Source organism: Meles meles, chromosome 12 (genome assembly GCF_922984935.1).
Source record: "Meles meles chromosome 12, mMelMel3.1 paternal haplotype, whole genome shotgun sequence".
Classification (NCBI taxonomy): domain Eukaryota; kingdom Metazoa; phylum Chordata; class Mammalia; order Carnivora; family Mustelidae; genus Meles; species Meles meles.
In genome coordinates, this window is record NC_060077.1 from 47,714,515 (window position 1) to 47,728,689 (window position 14,175).

Sequence of the window (14,175 nt, forward strand, 5' to 3'; positions counted from 1 at the left end):
AAGTCGAATAACTTGCCATTGTCTCACAGTTTGTAGGGTAAATAAGTCTATCATTCCCCCCTATCTTTTGACTTAAACACCTCTGTTTTTTCCATTATTCAACAGTATCTCAGAAAAAGAATCTATTTTTCTGGATATGGTCTGTCACAGAGCTGAGATATGGCCAGTTCTTAGTTCCCATTTATATAAAACTTATGAAATGTTTTTAAGGATTAGGATTCAGGATAGTCCCTGTGGTTTTATAGGGCTCTTAAAGATTCTATTGCATTTGAGCAGAAATCTACAAAATCTTTGGTAAACTATGCGGATGTGACACATTATATGGCTTTAGAATGGTTACTGTCTTATGTATAAACGTATCTTAGAGGTGGAATTAACATCCTTATCAGTATATGCTTTTAAGTAGTGGATATTCAATAGTATTTTGATAATCCTCCCATTTTATCAGTCCACTAGATATTAGTAAAGGGAATTTTGAAGGGGAATGACAGGTGAAGAAAGAAGGCTATGGGATCAGACTGAGATTATCAAACATGCATGTATGAAAATGTCAACACTTTACAGTTTTATTCCTACTGCACATTGAGGTAAGCTAGAACATACTTCCACTATCTCTTATATATGATTCTAAAACCCAAAAGTTTTTTGTTTTTTTTAATGGTATTCACAACCTAACCTCACCCCAACTCACACCCCAACTATTTATATAGTCCTTATCAATCCCAACTCACATGAGGATTCCTGTGCTTTGCCGTAAAAATGGCAATGTCCCTGACTACAGGATGATACCTCAGGCTCCCCTGGAGGGGTTGTGTAATAAACTGTATGTGCTCCATATTACCCATCATGTTAAAAAAAAATCTGGATTCCATATCACATCTGGTTCCAAAGATTGCAGATAAGTGATTGTTGGCCTACGTTAATTAATGGTTTGTGAAGTGATTTACATGTAGCTTATGGCATTCTGAACACCTCAGCCTTGATATTTATGAATACCAAAGATAAGATAATGAACATGTAGAGGTTAATATGGGATTAGAAACGTGAACGCTTCCAAAACCAAGGCACATAAAGTGAATTGAAACTAGACAGTATCATTTTCTTGGTGAAATATAAATTCAAATTCACTCAGAATTGGTTTACTTTTAGTGTTCTGAAAGTCACAAGTTTTTCTATTAAAGCTCACTGATATTTTAGAAAAGAAATAAAAGCTAAAGTTTGAAATTACGGTAAAGAGTAACCATATGGATGAGCTTCAAAGTATGCATCTTTTATTTCAGACATGTCTGAATCAGAACAGTGTAGGGGCTTATCTAGTGTGCCTTTAAGTTCTCTTCTGAAGTTTAAGGTAGTTGTTATTCTCATAAGCCAACCTCTTTTGTAGCTTGCTCTCCTTAAACAAATATACTTTCACTTGGCAGTTTAAAAAAATGGCAAATAGTATCTTTTCTTTGACTCCCTAAACCACTGTAACATTATGCTGATAGTGCCTGAAATTCCTCTGAAAGTTCATTTAGAAAAAACATTTGACTTACACCTCTGCTTGTTAAATCCAGTAATTCTGACCTAAGCTGGTTTTAATGTTACAGGTAACTTATATGGTAGGACAGTTATTTAGTGACACTGTAGTAAGAAATTATTCAGAAAAAATCTGCTGTCTTAAAGTTTTAAAAAATGTACGTGTGTATGCATATACATATATTCAACTCTGCCAGTCACAGAAAGCAATAAATAAGCTAAGTGTTGAGGTCATGGCTCTCTGTGTTTTAGGAAATGGATATACTGAATCAGTGAAGGTCAAAGCAGTTTAGACATTCAAGACTGTAATATTCATTTCATTTTCACTTTTTTCCAAATTGAATTCCTTATATAATTTCCTTAACAAATAGCCATTGTTTGAACACTTCTACTGTAAGTTTAATCTCTCAAGCCTGTTTAATTCTAGTGAGATATTAATAGAAAGTTCTTTCCAAGTTTGTGTAGAATTCAGTCCACTTACAGGTTACTTGTTGATTCTGGTTTTGCTTTCTGCGAGCATCTGAAACAAGTTTTACCCCCTCTTCTACTTTTTGCATTTTTTTTTAAGATTTTATTTTTTTATTTATTTGACAGACAGAGATCACAAGTAGACAGAGAGGCAGGCAGAGAGAGAGAGAGAGGAGGGGAAGCAGGCTCCCCGCCAAGCAGAGAGCCCGACGAGGGGCTCGATCCCAGGACCCCGGGATCATGAGCTGAAGGCAAAGGCTTTAACCCACAGAGCCACCCAGGCGCCCCTACTTTTTGCATTCTTGAAGACAACTGTCAGGGCCCTCCTGAGTCTTACTCTTCCATAAGGTAAATATCCTCTGTTCTTAAACTGTTCCTCAGGAGGCATTACTTCAAGACTTCAAAGACCATTTCTCTTTAATGTTTTAATTTGTCATTATCCTAATTAAGAACTCAGTATTCAAGGGGCACCTGGGTAACTCAGTCGGTCAAGTGTCCCACTCTTGATTGTGGCTCAGGTCATGATCTCAGGGTCCAGAGATCGAGGTCCATGTTGGACTCTATGCTCAGAGTCTGCTTGAGATTCTCCCTCCCTCTCCTCCTCCTCACCATGCACGTGCATCCATTCTCTCTCTTTAAAAAAGAAAAATAAATAAAAGTACTCCATATTCTAGGTGTGGTCTGACTAATAGGGCAGTCTTGCTCTCTCCATTTTTTATATCTTTCTACTTACATTAATGGGGTCACAGCACATAAATATTACTGGTTGATTCTTACTGATCTTACTGTGACTAGAACCTTGAAGCCAGAGTCTTTCCTATCCTCTACTTGTAGATATATTGTTTTAAATAAAAATACAGGACTTAAGAGTCATGGCTTTGGGGCGCCTGGGTGGCTCAGTGGGTTAAAGCCTCTGCCTTTGGCTCAGGTCATGATCCCAGGATCCTGGGATCGAGCCCTGGCATCAGGCTCTCTGCTCAGCAGGAGCCTGCTTCCTCCTCTCTCTCTCTGCCTGCCTCTCTGCCTACTTGTGATCTCTGTCTGTCAAATAAATAAATAAAAATCTTAAAAAAAAAAAAAAAAGTCATAGCTTCATAGTAGATTGTCAAAGAAACCTTATACCATTTAGCTGCTGCTTCATTTTAAAAGAAGAGCACTACTGGGGTGCCTGGGTGGCTCAGTTGTTAAGCGTCTGCCTTCGGCTCAGGTCATGATCCCCAGGGTCCTGGGACCAAGCCCCACATCAGGCTCCCTACTCTGCGGGAAGCCTGCTTCTCCCTCTGCCACTCACCGTGCTTGTGTTCCCTCTCTTGCTGTGTCTCTCTCTGTCAAATAAATAAAATCTTTTAAAAAATAAATAAATAAAAGAAGAGCACTATTGATTAAATACTATTTCCTGGGCATTGGATTTCATCTTTACATATATTACTTTTCACAGCTTTCCTGCAAAAAGAAAGTGGGAAATTACAGTACCGTACTTTATAGACACGGTAGCCAAGGTTCAAAAGGGTTAACTGACTTATCCACCATGACTGATAAGTGTCAGACCTAGCACTTGAATCCAGGTCTACCTCACTTCAGAGTTTGTATACCCTTTCTGTAATTTCGTGCTAAAGCATCCTCAGAAGGTTATCTGCCTGTGTAGGTGGCAGAGCCTGGATTCTCTCTCTTCTGACTCAGTTCATTGAGGCTTATAATCTCACATTTAACCTGTTCTATTTTATTTTGTTAGATTTGGCCCATTATTCCAACCTCTGGGGAAGGTCTTTCATATGTTGCTTTTTTTCTTGCCATATATTAAGTTAGCTTTTATTCTCAGCTTTATATCTTCGACAAATTTGATGAATATTCCATTAGGGCCCTTCATCAAAATCATTAAAAAAATGTTGAGAAAATCTGCCTGAGGATGGAACCCAGAGGCATACTACTACATATTTCCTTCACTATCATTCTTCAGGAGATGATATCAAGAGAATCATTGTCACATGCCTTCCTGTGAGAGCTTCATATACAATAAAGCATTCCTCAGAATTAAAATTAGTCTTACTTGAATTGTGAATATTGTAAGTGCATACTGGTTCTAAGAGATCAGGGTAGCAGACTCACTAGTTTGTGTTTTAGGGGTTTTTTCCCTTTTTTGAAAATCAGAATGTTTAAGTAAATTTGATGGTTATAACTGCTTCATTAAGTTTAAATCATGTTTTAACTAAGTTCTTTAGAGGAGAAAAGCTGAATGTTAAAAAAAACTTTTTTGTAGACTCTTTACAGATCCAGACCCTGAATCTTTATAGGTCTTGAGAAAAAAACAATTTAAGTTGTTTTGAAAGGAATTTAAGGGAAGGCCAACAAATAAAACACACAATCAAAAAAATTTTACTCTTGTGCTATTAGAAAAGTGAAAGAAAGTAGACCAGTGTGCATAATAACTAAAGCTATAGCATGAACTTCTGACATTTCTCAAAAATTAGTGAGATTAATGCTTTAAAGAAGAGACTTGGTTAATACATGGAAGTTGTTTTGGCTTTTCAAATTTCCCTTTTATGACAAAAGAAGACAAAACTAGTGCTAAATATTTACTTGTACTGACTTAGACGCCTCTAATTAGATCTAGGGTTTTTAGGTTTTGTTTTTATTTTCCTTCTGCCAGGAAATCAATTTCTTGTGACTCATTCATGTTCCAGGTTGAATTTTCATGACTAATAGGCAGATAGCCTGTGACATGATTGGTTAAGGCAAGGTCAGATAGATTTTACACTCCATTAATTTATAAGGCTTTCTCATATGACCTTAACTTACTCTGTTTTTCCACAATAAGACAGTTAAAAAGTAGATATTAGCTCTAAAGACTTTCCTCAGTATAGAATATAGGATTATAGGGTACTGATATTATCCAGGAAATTATAGGATACTGATATTATCCAGGAAATTAAGATATAAATCTGTATTAGGAAAAATTAATATTGTATTTTTTTTAAATCTCTGTTGGTCATAGTTTATAAAATTCTCATTGCTTCTTTTTTTGGAAATAGTATTACAAATTGATAATCAGTATAATAGATAGACTGGTTTTATCACATAAAGCCTTGAATGCCTGACAGACTGGTAAAATTGACCAGTAGTTATTAAAAAAAAAAAAAGAATTGACCAATAAGATCAGTAATCATTTCACATGGGAAAGTCAATTGAGTTCAAGTTAATTAACTATTTACTCGATAACCACAATTCGGTCCAAACCCAGTCTTTAGGTGTCATTGGTCTTGAATTGAGTTGGGCAAAAATACATGCCTGGATCAGCACAAATTTATTTTTCTAATAGAATCTGGGGATTTCTCATATTCATTCATTTAACAAATATTTATTGAGTATGTACCAAGTGCCCACTATTGTAGACACTTGATGCATCAGTGAGCCAAAGATTCTTTATCCTCTTAGAGCTTACATTCTGGCAGGTGAACAATAGACAAATTAATTATATCTAAGTTTGAAAGCCATAAATACTGTGGATAAAGTAAACAGAGCAAAATAACAAGGAACAGGAGTACCAAAAGTGTGGGAACAAGGTTACAATTATATTTTTTATTTTTTTAAAGATTTTGTTTATTTTAGAGAGCTTGAGCAGGGAGTGGGGAGAGGGAGAGAATCTCAAGCTCTGCTGAGTGCAGAGCCGATGCAGGGCTCAGTCTCACGACCCTGAGATCATAACCTGAACCAAAACCAAGAGTCCAGCGCTCAACCAACTAAGCCACCCAAGCACTCCAAGAGGTTACAATTTTAAAGAGCATGTTCGAAGTAGCCACTGATGGGAAAGTAAAACTTCAGCAAGGACTTGAAGGAAATGAGATAGCTAAGTGTTATCTGGGGATGAGCATTCCAAGCAAATGGGAGAGCTAGAACAAGGAACCTAAAGTGCATAGGTTGAGAAACCAAGGGTGACTGGAGTAGAATATAATTTTAAAAAAAGATCAGAGGTAATAGGGGGAGGGGAAAAATTAGATCATCTAAAAGACTTTGGCTTGTGTTTCAAGTGAAATGGGGAGATATGGCAGGTTTTAATCGGAAGAGTGATACTCTATGACTGAAGTTTTAGTAGGGCTTTTATGACTGATGTGTTGAGAATAGATTGTAAGGGGGCCGGGGTAGAAGCAGTGGTGGAAACTCAAAGTGTGAATCCTACTTGTAGTCAGTTATTAGTCTCATGGTCTATACTAAGGATAACACATTGAATGCTTCTCAGTATTGTCCTGGGATCTAGCTGCCGGGACTTAGATATTGCTTCTGTTACTAATTTTTTAATAAGTGACTTAACTTCCGTATCTTCCATTTTCTCATTTATAAAATGCGAGTGGTATTTATGGCACCTACAGTTGTGATAATTAAACCAATGCATGTAGCACTTCTGCCTCATGCCTGGCAATATAAACCTCCAACAGATGTTGGTAGTTACCACTGTTAGTATTATTCATCACCCTGTGTTTGTCACTTACCAAATCATGTTGATTCTACTACTACAGTATTTGACATTGGCCCCTTCCTCTCCATAGCTATTTTCAACATTTTTTTTACAGATATTTATTTATTTGTTTGACAGAGAGAGCACAGTAGGGGGAGCAGCAGGCAGAGGGAGAGGGAGAAGCAGGCTTCTCACTGAGCAGGGAGCCAGATGCAGGACTCTATCCCAGGATCCTGGGATCATGACCGGAGCCGAAGGCAGCCCCTAACTAACTGAGCCACCCAGGCGCCCCTATTTTCAGCGTTCTAATTCAGACCCACAGAAACTCTTGCCTGGACCATGACAGCCACTGCTGAATTGATTCCTTGCCTCCATTCTTTCTGTCTCTGTCCATGTTGCAGTCTTGCTGCTCAATTGTCACATTATTTCATGCTCCAAAACCTTAATTAACTCTTCTCCTCTTGCTTTATAAGTTATGCACAAATTTAATCAAGGCTCTTGCTCATGTAGTTCTAGCTTGCCCTTCTCTAATGCCAGGTGCAGAGTATCAAATGCCTTCACTCAAATGTGTGGCTCCTCTGCCCATTTTCTCTCCCATTTGAAGTTCTTTTCATTTCACCCCGAGGTACCCCCAACTACACTTTGTACTTCACTGCTTACAGTAGTGTTCCCCACTTGGCACTCTAAACATTTGAATACTTCTCTAATCCTTGTATTTAGATTTGGAGTATTAAATGCAAGTAATTACATCTCTTACAGCTTCATACCTGTGCTCTTTTATAAGTCCATGCTAAAAGAGATGTTTTAATAAATATGTGTTGCCTTAATTTTCTTGCATTTGTCATTATTTTCCTCTAGAAATGATCAACAGCACCAAGCGGCTGATCTTGACTCTGAGGAAAATGTTATTCCAGATTCACCAATAACAGCTTTTTCGTTTTCGGGTGTTAATCGGCTCCGAAGAAAGGAGAACCTCCATGTCCGATACATAGAACAAACACATGCTATACTAGAGCAGTCCGTGTGTGCAAACGGTAAGGGTTTTTGAGTTTTATAGTGTATACAAGAGTGTTCTGCTATGGTGAGTTTTTCTGTTCTTCCACCTAGGGGAAGGAAGATAGCCGCTGTTGCGGAACTTACATCGCAACTGTACGTCACAACATTTTCCGCCTATGTTATGTATAGGCATGCATTGCTTCTCTGAATATGTAAACCCCCAGCATCTTATAAATGTAGTGTATAGGTTTTTCTCTTTATTTAAAAAAATATTCCTGTGTCTATATCTGAGTGGGATTAGAAGAAAAAAGGGAAAGGAACTTAATGTTAATTTTCACGTACTGTGTGCCAGGTATATGCTGAGTGATTCAAGTGAGTTATTACTATATTTTAATCCTTCTGACAAGCTTGGAAGGTAGCTGTCAGTATTTTCATTTTGTAATGAAGAAAGGTTTGCTCTTCAGAGGGATTAGGTAACTGATTCTGGGTCACTTGTCAAGTAAGTAGATGAGTCAGAATTCAAATACAGATCACCCTGGAGCTAAACTTTTGTACTTTCCATGTCTTACCCATAGCTCCTCCTACCAGTAGCTTTAACTGGCTGTTTTTGTTATAATGTGAAGCAATTGATGGTAACCAAGAAATGGCTTTATAAAGTATCTACTTTGTGGCTTAATCAGTGACGTATTTCTAACTCCAGGCCCATTTACCACCTCTGCTAAATACTTTGGAACTGCCTTTGCATATAGCCCTGAAATTTATCATGTGATATGATACAATGATTATTTCTTTTAATATTGATAAGAAGCAAAGACTTTCATTTTACCTAAATTGTAACAAAGAAGGCATTTGGAGGGAAGGAGTGTACATATTTCTAGAGATAATTTCATAATACAAATAAGCTAAGAGTAGCTATGCCTTTAAAATAATAAGTCGATCTTATTCTTTGATATTGGAAAAGTGTTACCATTTCTTTTTTCCATTTTATATGAGCTTGCATCACCATCTAGTGGAAAACAAAAGAACTGTTACAAATCTTACATTTAATTAGGAACTAAATAAAGTAAAATGTAAGGTCTTGAACGTTCTTAAATGAACGTTCTTTGGCCTTTTAGTCTGCTATCTGACAGAATCACTACAGATAAGCCTCTACATATTAGATCATGTTTAAATCCATCTGTAAGAATACCTAAAAAACAAATTACAGCAGTTTTCTTTATTAGGAAATTCTTTTTTTCTATCTTGTATAATGCTTTGGGTTTATTTCTTCATCATATGAAAATAACCTGTAACTATTTTAAAACTTAATTTGTCTGTTTTAATCTTGCTCTGATCCCTTTTTACTTGTAATCTAAAATTTTGGTTATAAAATATAAGATCGTTTTTGAGCCATGCAAATTGTTCGAAAACTTGTTTACTTGGTCTTCTTCTCTTATTATTACCCTACCTTATTTTAAAGTTTATAGGGCATTATATTATTTTCTAGTTATAGTTAATAAAAGTCTCTTTCCCTTTACTTTGTCTTTCTTTTGGTTTTCATTAAATTAAATCCTTAAACATTGGAATGGTTTCTAATAAAGCATGTTTTGGGATTTCCTTCCAATAAATAAAAACTCTAAAAACAAAGATTGTTGAGATATATGAGGCAGTACTCATTTTAAATGAGCCTACTGATTTGCAGCAAATATATAAGGAAAAGATGTATTAAAATATTAGAACTCTAGGATGGTTAGGTCAGAAGAAGCTTATCTATTCTAGTCCTTTTCTCCCACAGTCCTAACTTCTTTGTTTCTTAGTGAAACTAAAAGAAAGAACTCTTTTATAGGAATATGAAATTTTTTTTCAGTAAAATCATACTTCTAATGCACTTAAAGACAAGATTGTTTTGGCTTACAATATATTTTGGTATTTTGTATCATAATTGTTCATTTATATGTAATCTTTTTTCTCCCTTTAGAACTGAGAAAAGTTCCAAAGTCTTCAGCTCATCCACAACATAAACCTAATGAAAGTGAAATTCTAGTGGCTGACACTTGTGATCAGAGTCAGTCCCCGGTGACCAGTAAGCAACATACTGAGATTTACTTTATAAGTTTAAAGTTTGTGATTACTGGTGGGCAAGAGTGGCCAACAGTCTGAATTAGACAGTATTTTCCATATGATTTTGCTTGTATTATTGGTTGAATAGTGTCTTTTTCATATTGGAAAGTCATGTTATCCTATTATTAATTCATAGTAATAGCCCATCCATATTAATACAGACCGCTAATAATTTTAAGTAAACAGACTTTTCTGTGCTTTATTCATTCATCCAACAAATACTTGAGTGCCTACTGTATACCAGGCACTGAACAAAACGAAGCCCTAAACCTCATAGAGCATACAATCTAGTTGAGGGAGAAAGAAAATAAATACATAATAGGTAGAAGCATGTGTTCTAAAGAATAAAGCTGGGTAAGAAGAGATATTAGGGGGCTCCTGGGTGGCTCATTCAGTTAAGCATCTGCTTTAGGCTCAGGTCATGACCCTCGGGTCCTAGAATCGTGTCCTGCATCGGACTCCCTGCTCAGCAGGAAGTCTGCTTCTCCTCTACTTTTACCCCCCTGCTCGTGATCTCTCTCTCACTCTCTCTCTTGCAAATAAATAAATAAAATATTTAAAAATATATTAGGAAGCCTCACTTTAGAAAGTGATACTTGAGGAGAGAAGTAAGGAAGCAAGGGAGTCATGTGGATTTGGGGGAATGGACACCCCAGTTAGAGAAGTCAAAGCACAAAGGCCTTGGGATCAGGGTGTCATTTGGTTCTTTATGAGGAACATTAAGGAAGCCTCTGTGTCTGGGGCCAAGTGAGTAAGGGGGAGATTGGTCTGGGCAACTCTATTCTTTAGAACTGCTGTTTACTAAGAAGAAAGAGACCAGGAGCATCAGGTTTATAAAATGGGGGTGGGGATGGGGTGGTTAGAAATCAGAAGTTTGTTTTTTGAGAATATTCTGAGATGCTACATAGACATTCAAGTAAGATTTGGGATAAGTAATTGGATATGAGTTTAGAAAGGTCTAAGAGATAGGAATGAAAATTGTTAGCGTGTAGGTGGTATTAAAGTCAGAAAACTAGATGAGATTACCAAGCAAGTGAATGTAGATAGAGAAGAGAGGAAGTTAAAGTACTTAGCTCTGGGGTGCTTCATTATATAAAGTAGTGATTCTCAGCTATTTTTCTTACCACCACCCTAGCCTTTTTAGACACTTTTTCCCCTAACCACTTTTCCACGGAAATTCAGTACTACTGATCTACAGTACGAGTGTGTGTATGTAAGTGCTTTATGCATAAAAAGATTCCTTTGCTTTCAGAACCATTTTCACCTCCTTAAAGGCAATATTACAGCGATCTAGATGGTGATTTAGACGTTGTGAAAATGAGGAGAAACTAACAAAGTAAGTAGCCAGAGAGGGAGCTGCCAGTGAGATAGAACTGAGGTAGGGGCTCCTAGGTGGCTCAGTTGGTTAAGCATCCAACTCTTGATTTCTGCTCGGGTCATGATCTGTGGTCTTGGGATCAAGCCCCGCATCAGACTCTGTGCTCAGCAAGGAGTCTCCTTCTCTCCCTCTCCCTCTGCTCTCTCTCTCTCAAATAAATAAATACATATTCTTTTAAAAAAGAATTGAGGTAAAGTAGTGTCTTTTAAGCCATGTGGAGAGAGAAAGAGGTGGCCAGCTGTGGCAGACAATGCTAATATGTCAGGGAAGATGAAGACTGAAAATTGACCATTGGATGTGGTCTCATGCAGATCATGGAGTATTAAAACTTGTAACACAAATTGTTAAAATGTAATGGTATTCAGCTAGACTGTTGCATGTCAAAAGAAGCTTGCAGAGTAAGCAGAGAGAATACTTGCAAACTGTTCCTTCGAGGTGCTTTATGGTAAAGGGGAAAGGAGAATGGGACAGTAGCTAGAAAATGGGTCAAGTGAGGACGTTAAAAGATGGGATATTATAGCATATGCAGCATATTTTATTTATTTATTTGAGAGAGAGGAGGCAAGCTGCGGGGTGGGGGAAGGAGCAGAGGGAAAGGGACAAGCAGACTCCACTCAGCAAGGGGCCAGACACCCAGCTCGATTGGAGGACTTTGAGAATACGACCTGAGCCAAAAACGAAGAGGTGGATGGTCAACCAACTGAGCCACCCAGGCGCCCCTGTGCAGCATATTTTTATGTTGATAGAATGGTCAAGTACAGAGAGAGAGATGAATAATTCTAAGGAAAGAGGGAACAGTTGCTACACCCGTGAAAAGGTGAGAGGAGATGAGATCCAGAGCTCAGTTGAAAGGGTTGGTCAAGGTTAATCACATTCACTTAATGTGAGTACAAAACTTATTCTCTAAAAGCTAACAAGTCATTTCATATTACTGTGTATGTGTGTGTGTATACATGTGTATAGACAGACTGTCTGGCAAAGGGTGCTGGGGACATAACACTGAGTGTGGCAGATCCTTACTTGTCTACACTCTGGAGCCCATTCTCATCTGCTGCTGCCAGGACTTTGCTCCCTCAGTTGTCCTCTTTTCTTATATCTCCAGCTTCTTTTCAGGTTTTTTCTTTTCAATATATGCATATGTTACCTTCCATCTTTTAAAAATAACCCCTTTTAATTGTCTCTGTCCTTAGCTACAGCTTCTCTTCCAAGCTGAAAAAGTGATCTGTGCTCAGTAGCTCTTCTGTATTATCTCCCATTTATTCCAGTTGAATCCAGTGCGGGAAGGATTCCATTCTTCACCTCTCCACACCCCTGAGAGAGAGAGCGAGAGAGATCCCTCACTGGCCTCTCTGGGCTTATGTCCTGCTATAGTTATATCTTCTTCATTTTGATTTCCAGCAATTAAAACACCTGAAGTTCTCTAAACATGCAGTTTTATTTCACATGTCTGAACCCTTTCACATTAACTTATAGTCCTTCCCTCTGTGCCTGGGCCCAGGCGACCTCTCCAGATCCTCTTGCTAAGGTGACCAAGGGGTCACCTTAGGCATCACTTGTTATAACTCTCCCTGATAACCTAAGACAGATTTAGGAGTCCTTCCTCTATGTTTAAGTCACTTGTTTTGTACCTTTAGTTTTTATCACATTTTATTGCAATTCTTTTCACCTTTCTGTTTCACCTTTATCAGTCCTTAAACTCCTTGAGGACAAGAACCTTCTTTCTTCCTATCTAGTGCCTAGCACAATGCCTATAACATAGTATGTGTCCCATCAATACCTGTTGATTTGTTGAAACTCTGTACACATAAACCTTTGTAAAATACTTGAACACAGATGATTTCTGTAAATATGTGTTAGCTTAAATCTTAAATTACGCAGTGCTGAAAATCTCTCCCACAAAGTATGTTTTCATGAAAGGTACTACAAATACAGTTTTATATTCATGCTATATCTCAGACCGCAAGAAATCCAGCACAATTATATATGAATTTTGGGTTTTTTTTCAGTGGCAATAAGAAAAATAATCTGCCCATTGCATTCTATTCATTTAGGAAAAATAGAAAATCTTAGCTAAAAAAAACTTGACAAATGTAAATGCTAGGTGCCTGCAATTTAATTTATTATTATAATAGATATTTTGGACTTCTTTGCACAGAATTTTAAAATTGTCCAGTGCCATCTATAGAGTGGTTCTTTCAGCGTCTTTTTTTCCTTTTTTGTATTTTTCAGTATATCTCATTTCTACAATTGTGTAATTGCGGGGTTTGTTTTTTTCTTAGAAACACGTGGAACAAGCAATTGTCCTACTGATAAGTCATCTTTTAACTTAGCTACAGTTGTTGCTGAAACACTTGGATTTAGTGTTCAAGAAGAATCTGTAAGTAATTGTTTAGTTTGGTGATACTATGAATTAACTGGTGTCCTTTGAGGTCGATTTTTAGAGAATTGAGCAAGAGAAAAGTTATTTTATCCAAGGATCATGGGATAAAGGCCTAGAACAAAATTGATATGGTTAGAAAGACCCATTTATATTATCTGCTCCAGCGTCTGAAAAACCTGGAGTCTCTAGAATTCTTTATATCATAGGTTGTGGGTTGAGTAAAAATTTAGGGAAAGTGGTGATGGCTTGGAGGGTTTGGCCAATCCTTCCTTGCTTCCTCTATCCTCCCTACTCCTACCTTGTTTTGTCTCAATGAAGACTTAAACCTTAAGGTTGGTGTCAGAATTTATTAGAACTTTTCAATATCCTTTAAACTGGGGTTTGTTTGGGAAAACAGGCTGAGTTCTTGGAACTGCTATAGATGCTTTAGCTTTTTGTCTTTATATGTGCAATCTGATTCTTAGGGATTGAGTTAGAAATTGATCCCATGAATTTCTTTTCATTGTTTTAGTACTTCCTTACTTACATCAGGCACATTCACTTTTTTTCCTTAAGTGATCCCTAAAAACAGAAAACTTAACTCTTCAATTTTAAGTTTTATTTTGATACAACTTTAAAATACTATTCCTTTGCTTTAGTCAGCAAATGTATATTTGCTCTTACAAAATTGTCTTACTGTTAAATTTTTTAAAATTTCATTACGTTTGGATCTTGTTCTTGCTCTTTCTAGTTTTAAACCCCTCTTCCAGTGGTAATGGGTAGTTTTTAACCTTTGAACTTTAAATGTGTCTTAATGGTTTCTAATTCCCTCCTACCCATAAATCTGACAAGGAAGTAGTTTAAACACCAGATATATTAAGGAGCTGATCCCTAAAGACATGGTGC

At 37.0% G+C, this 14,175-nt stretch overlaps 1 protein-coding gene across 13 annotated transcripts in view; it reads left to right on the forward strand.

Moving 5' to 3' along the window:
• RBBP8 (RB binding protein 8, endonuclease) overlaps positions 1 to 14,175 on the forward strand; it is a 109,731-nt gene that overhangs the window by 68,926 nt on the left and 26,630 nt on the right. For all 13 annotated transcript variants that reach the window (XM_046025617.1, XM_046025615.1, XM_046025614.1 and 10 more), the window contains 3 exons: positions 7,295 to 7,470; positions 9,390 to 9,494; positions 13,190 to 13,287. In XM_046025617.1, coding sequence (XP_045881573.1) covers positions 7,295 to 7,470; positions 9,390 to 9,494; positions 13,190 to 13,287 — 379 coding nt within the window. The remainder of the gene's footprint in view (positions 1 to 7,294; positions 7,471 to 9,389; positions 9,495 to 13,189; positions 13,288 to 14,175) is intronic.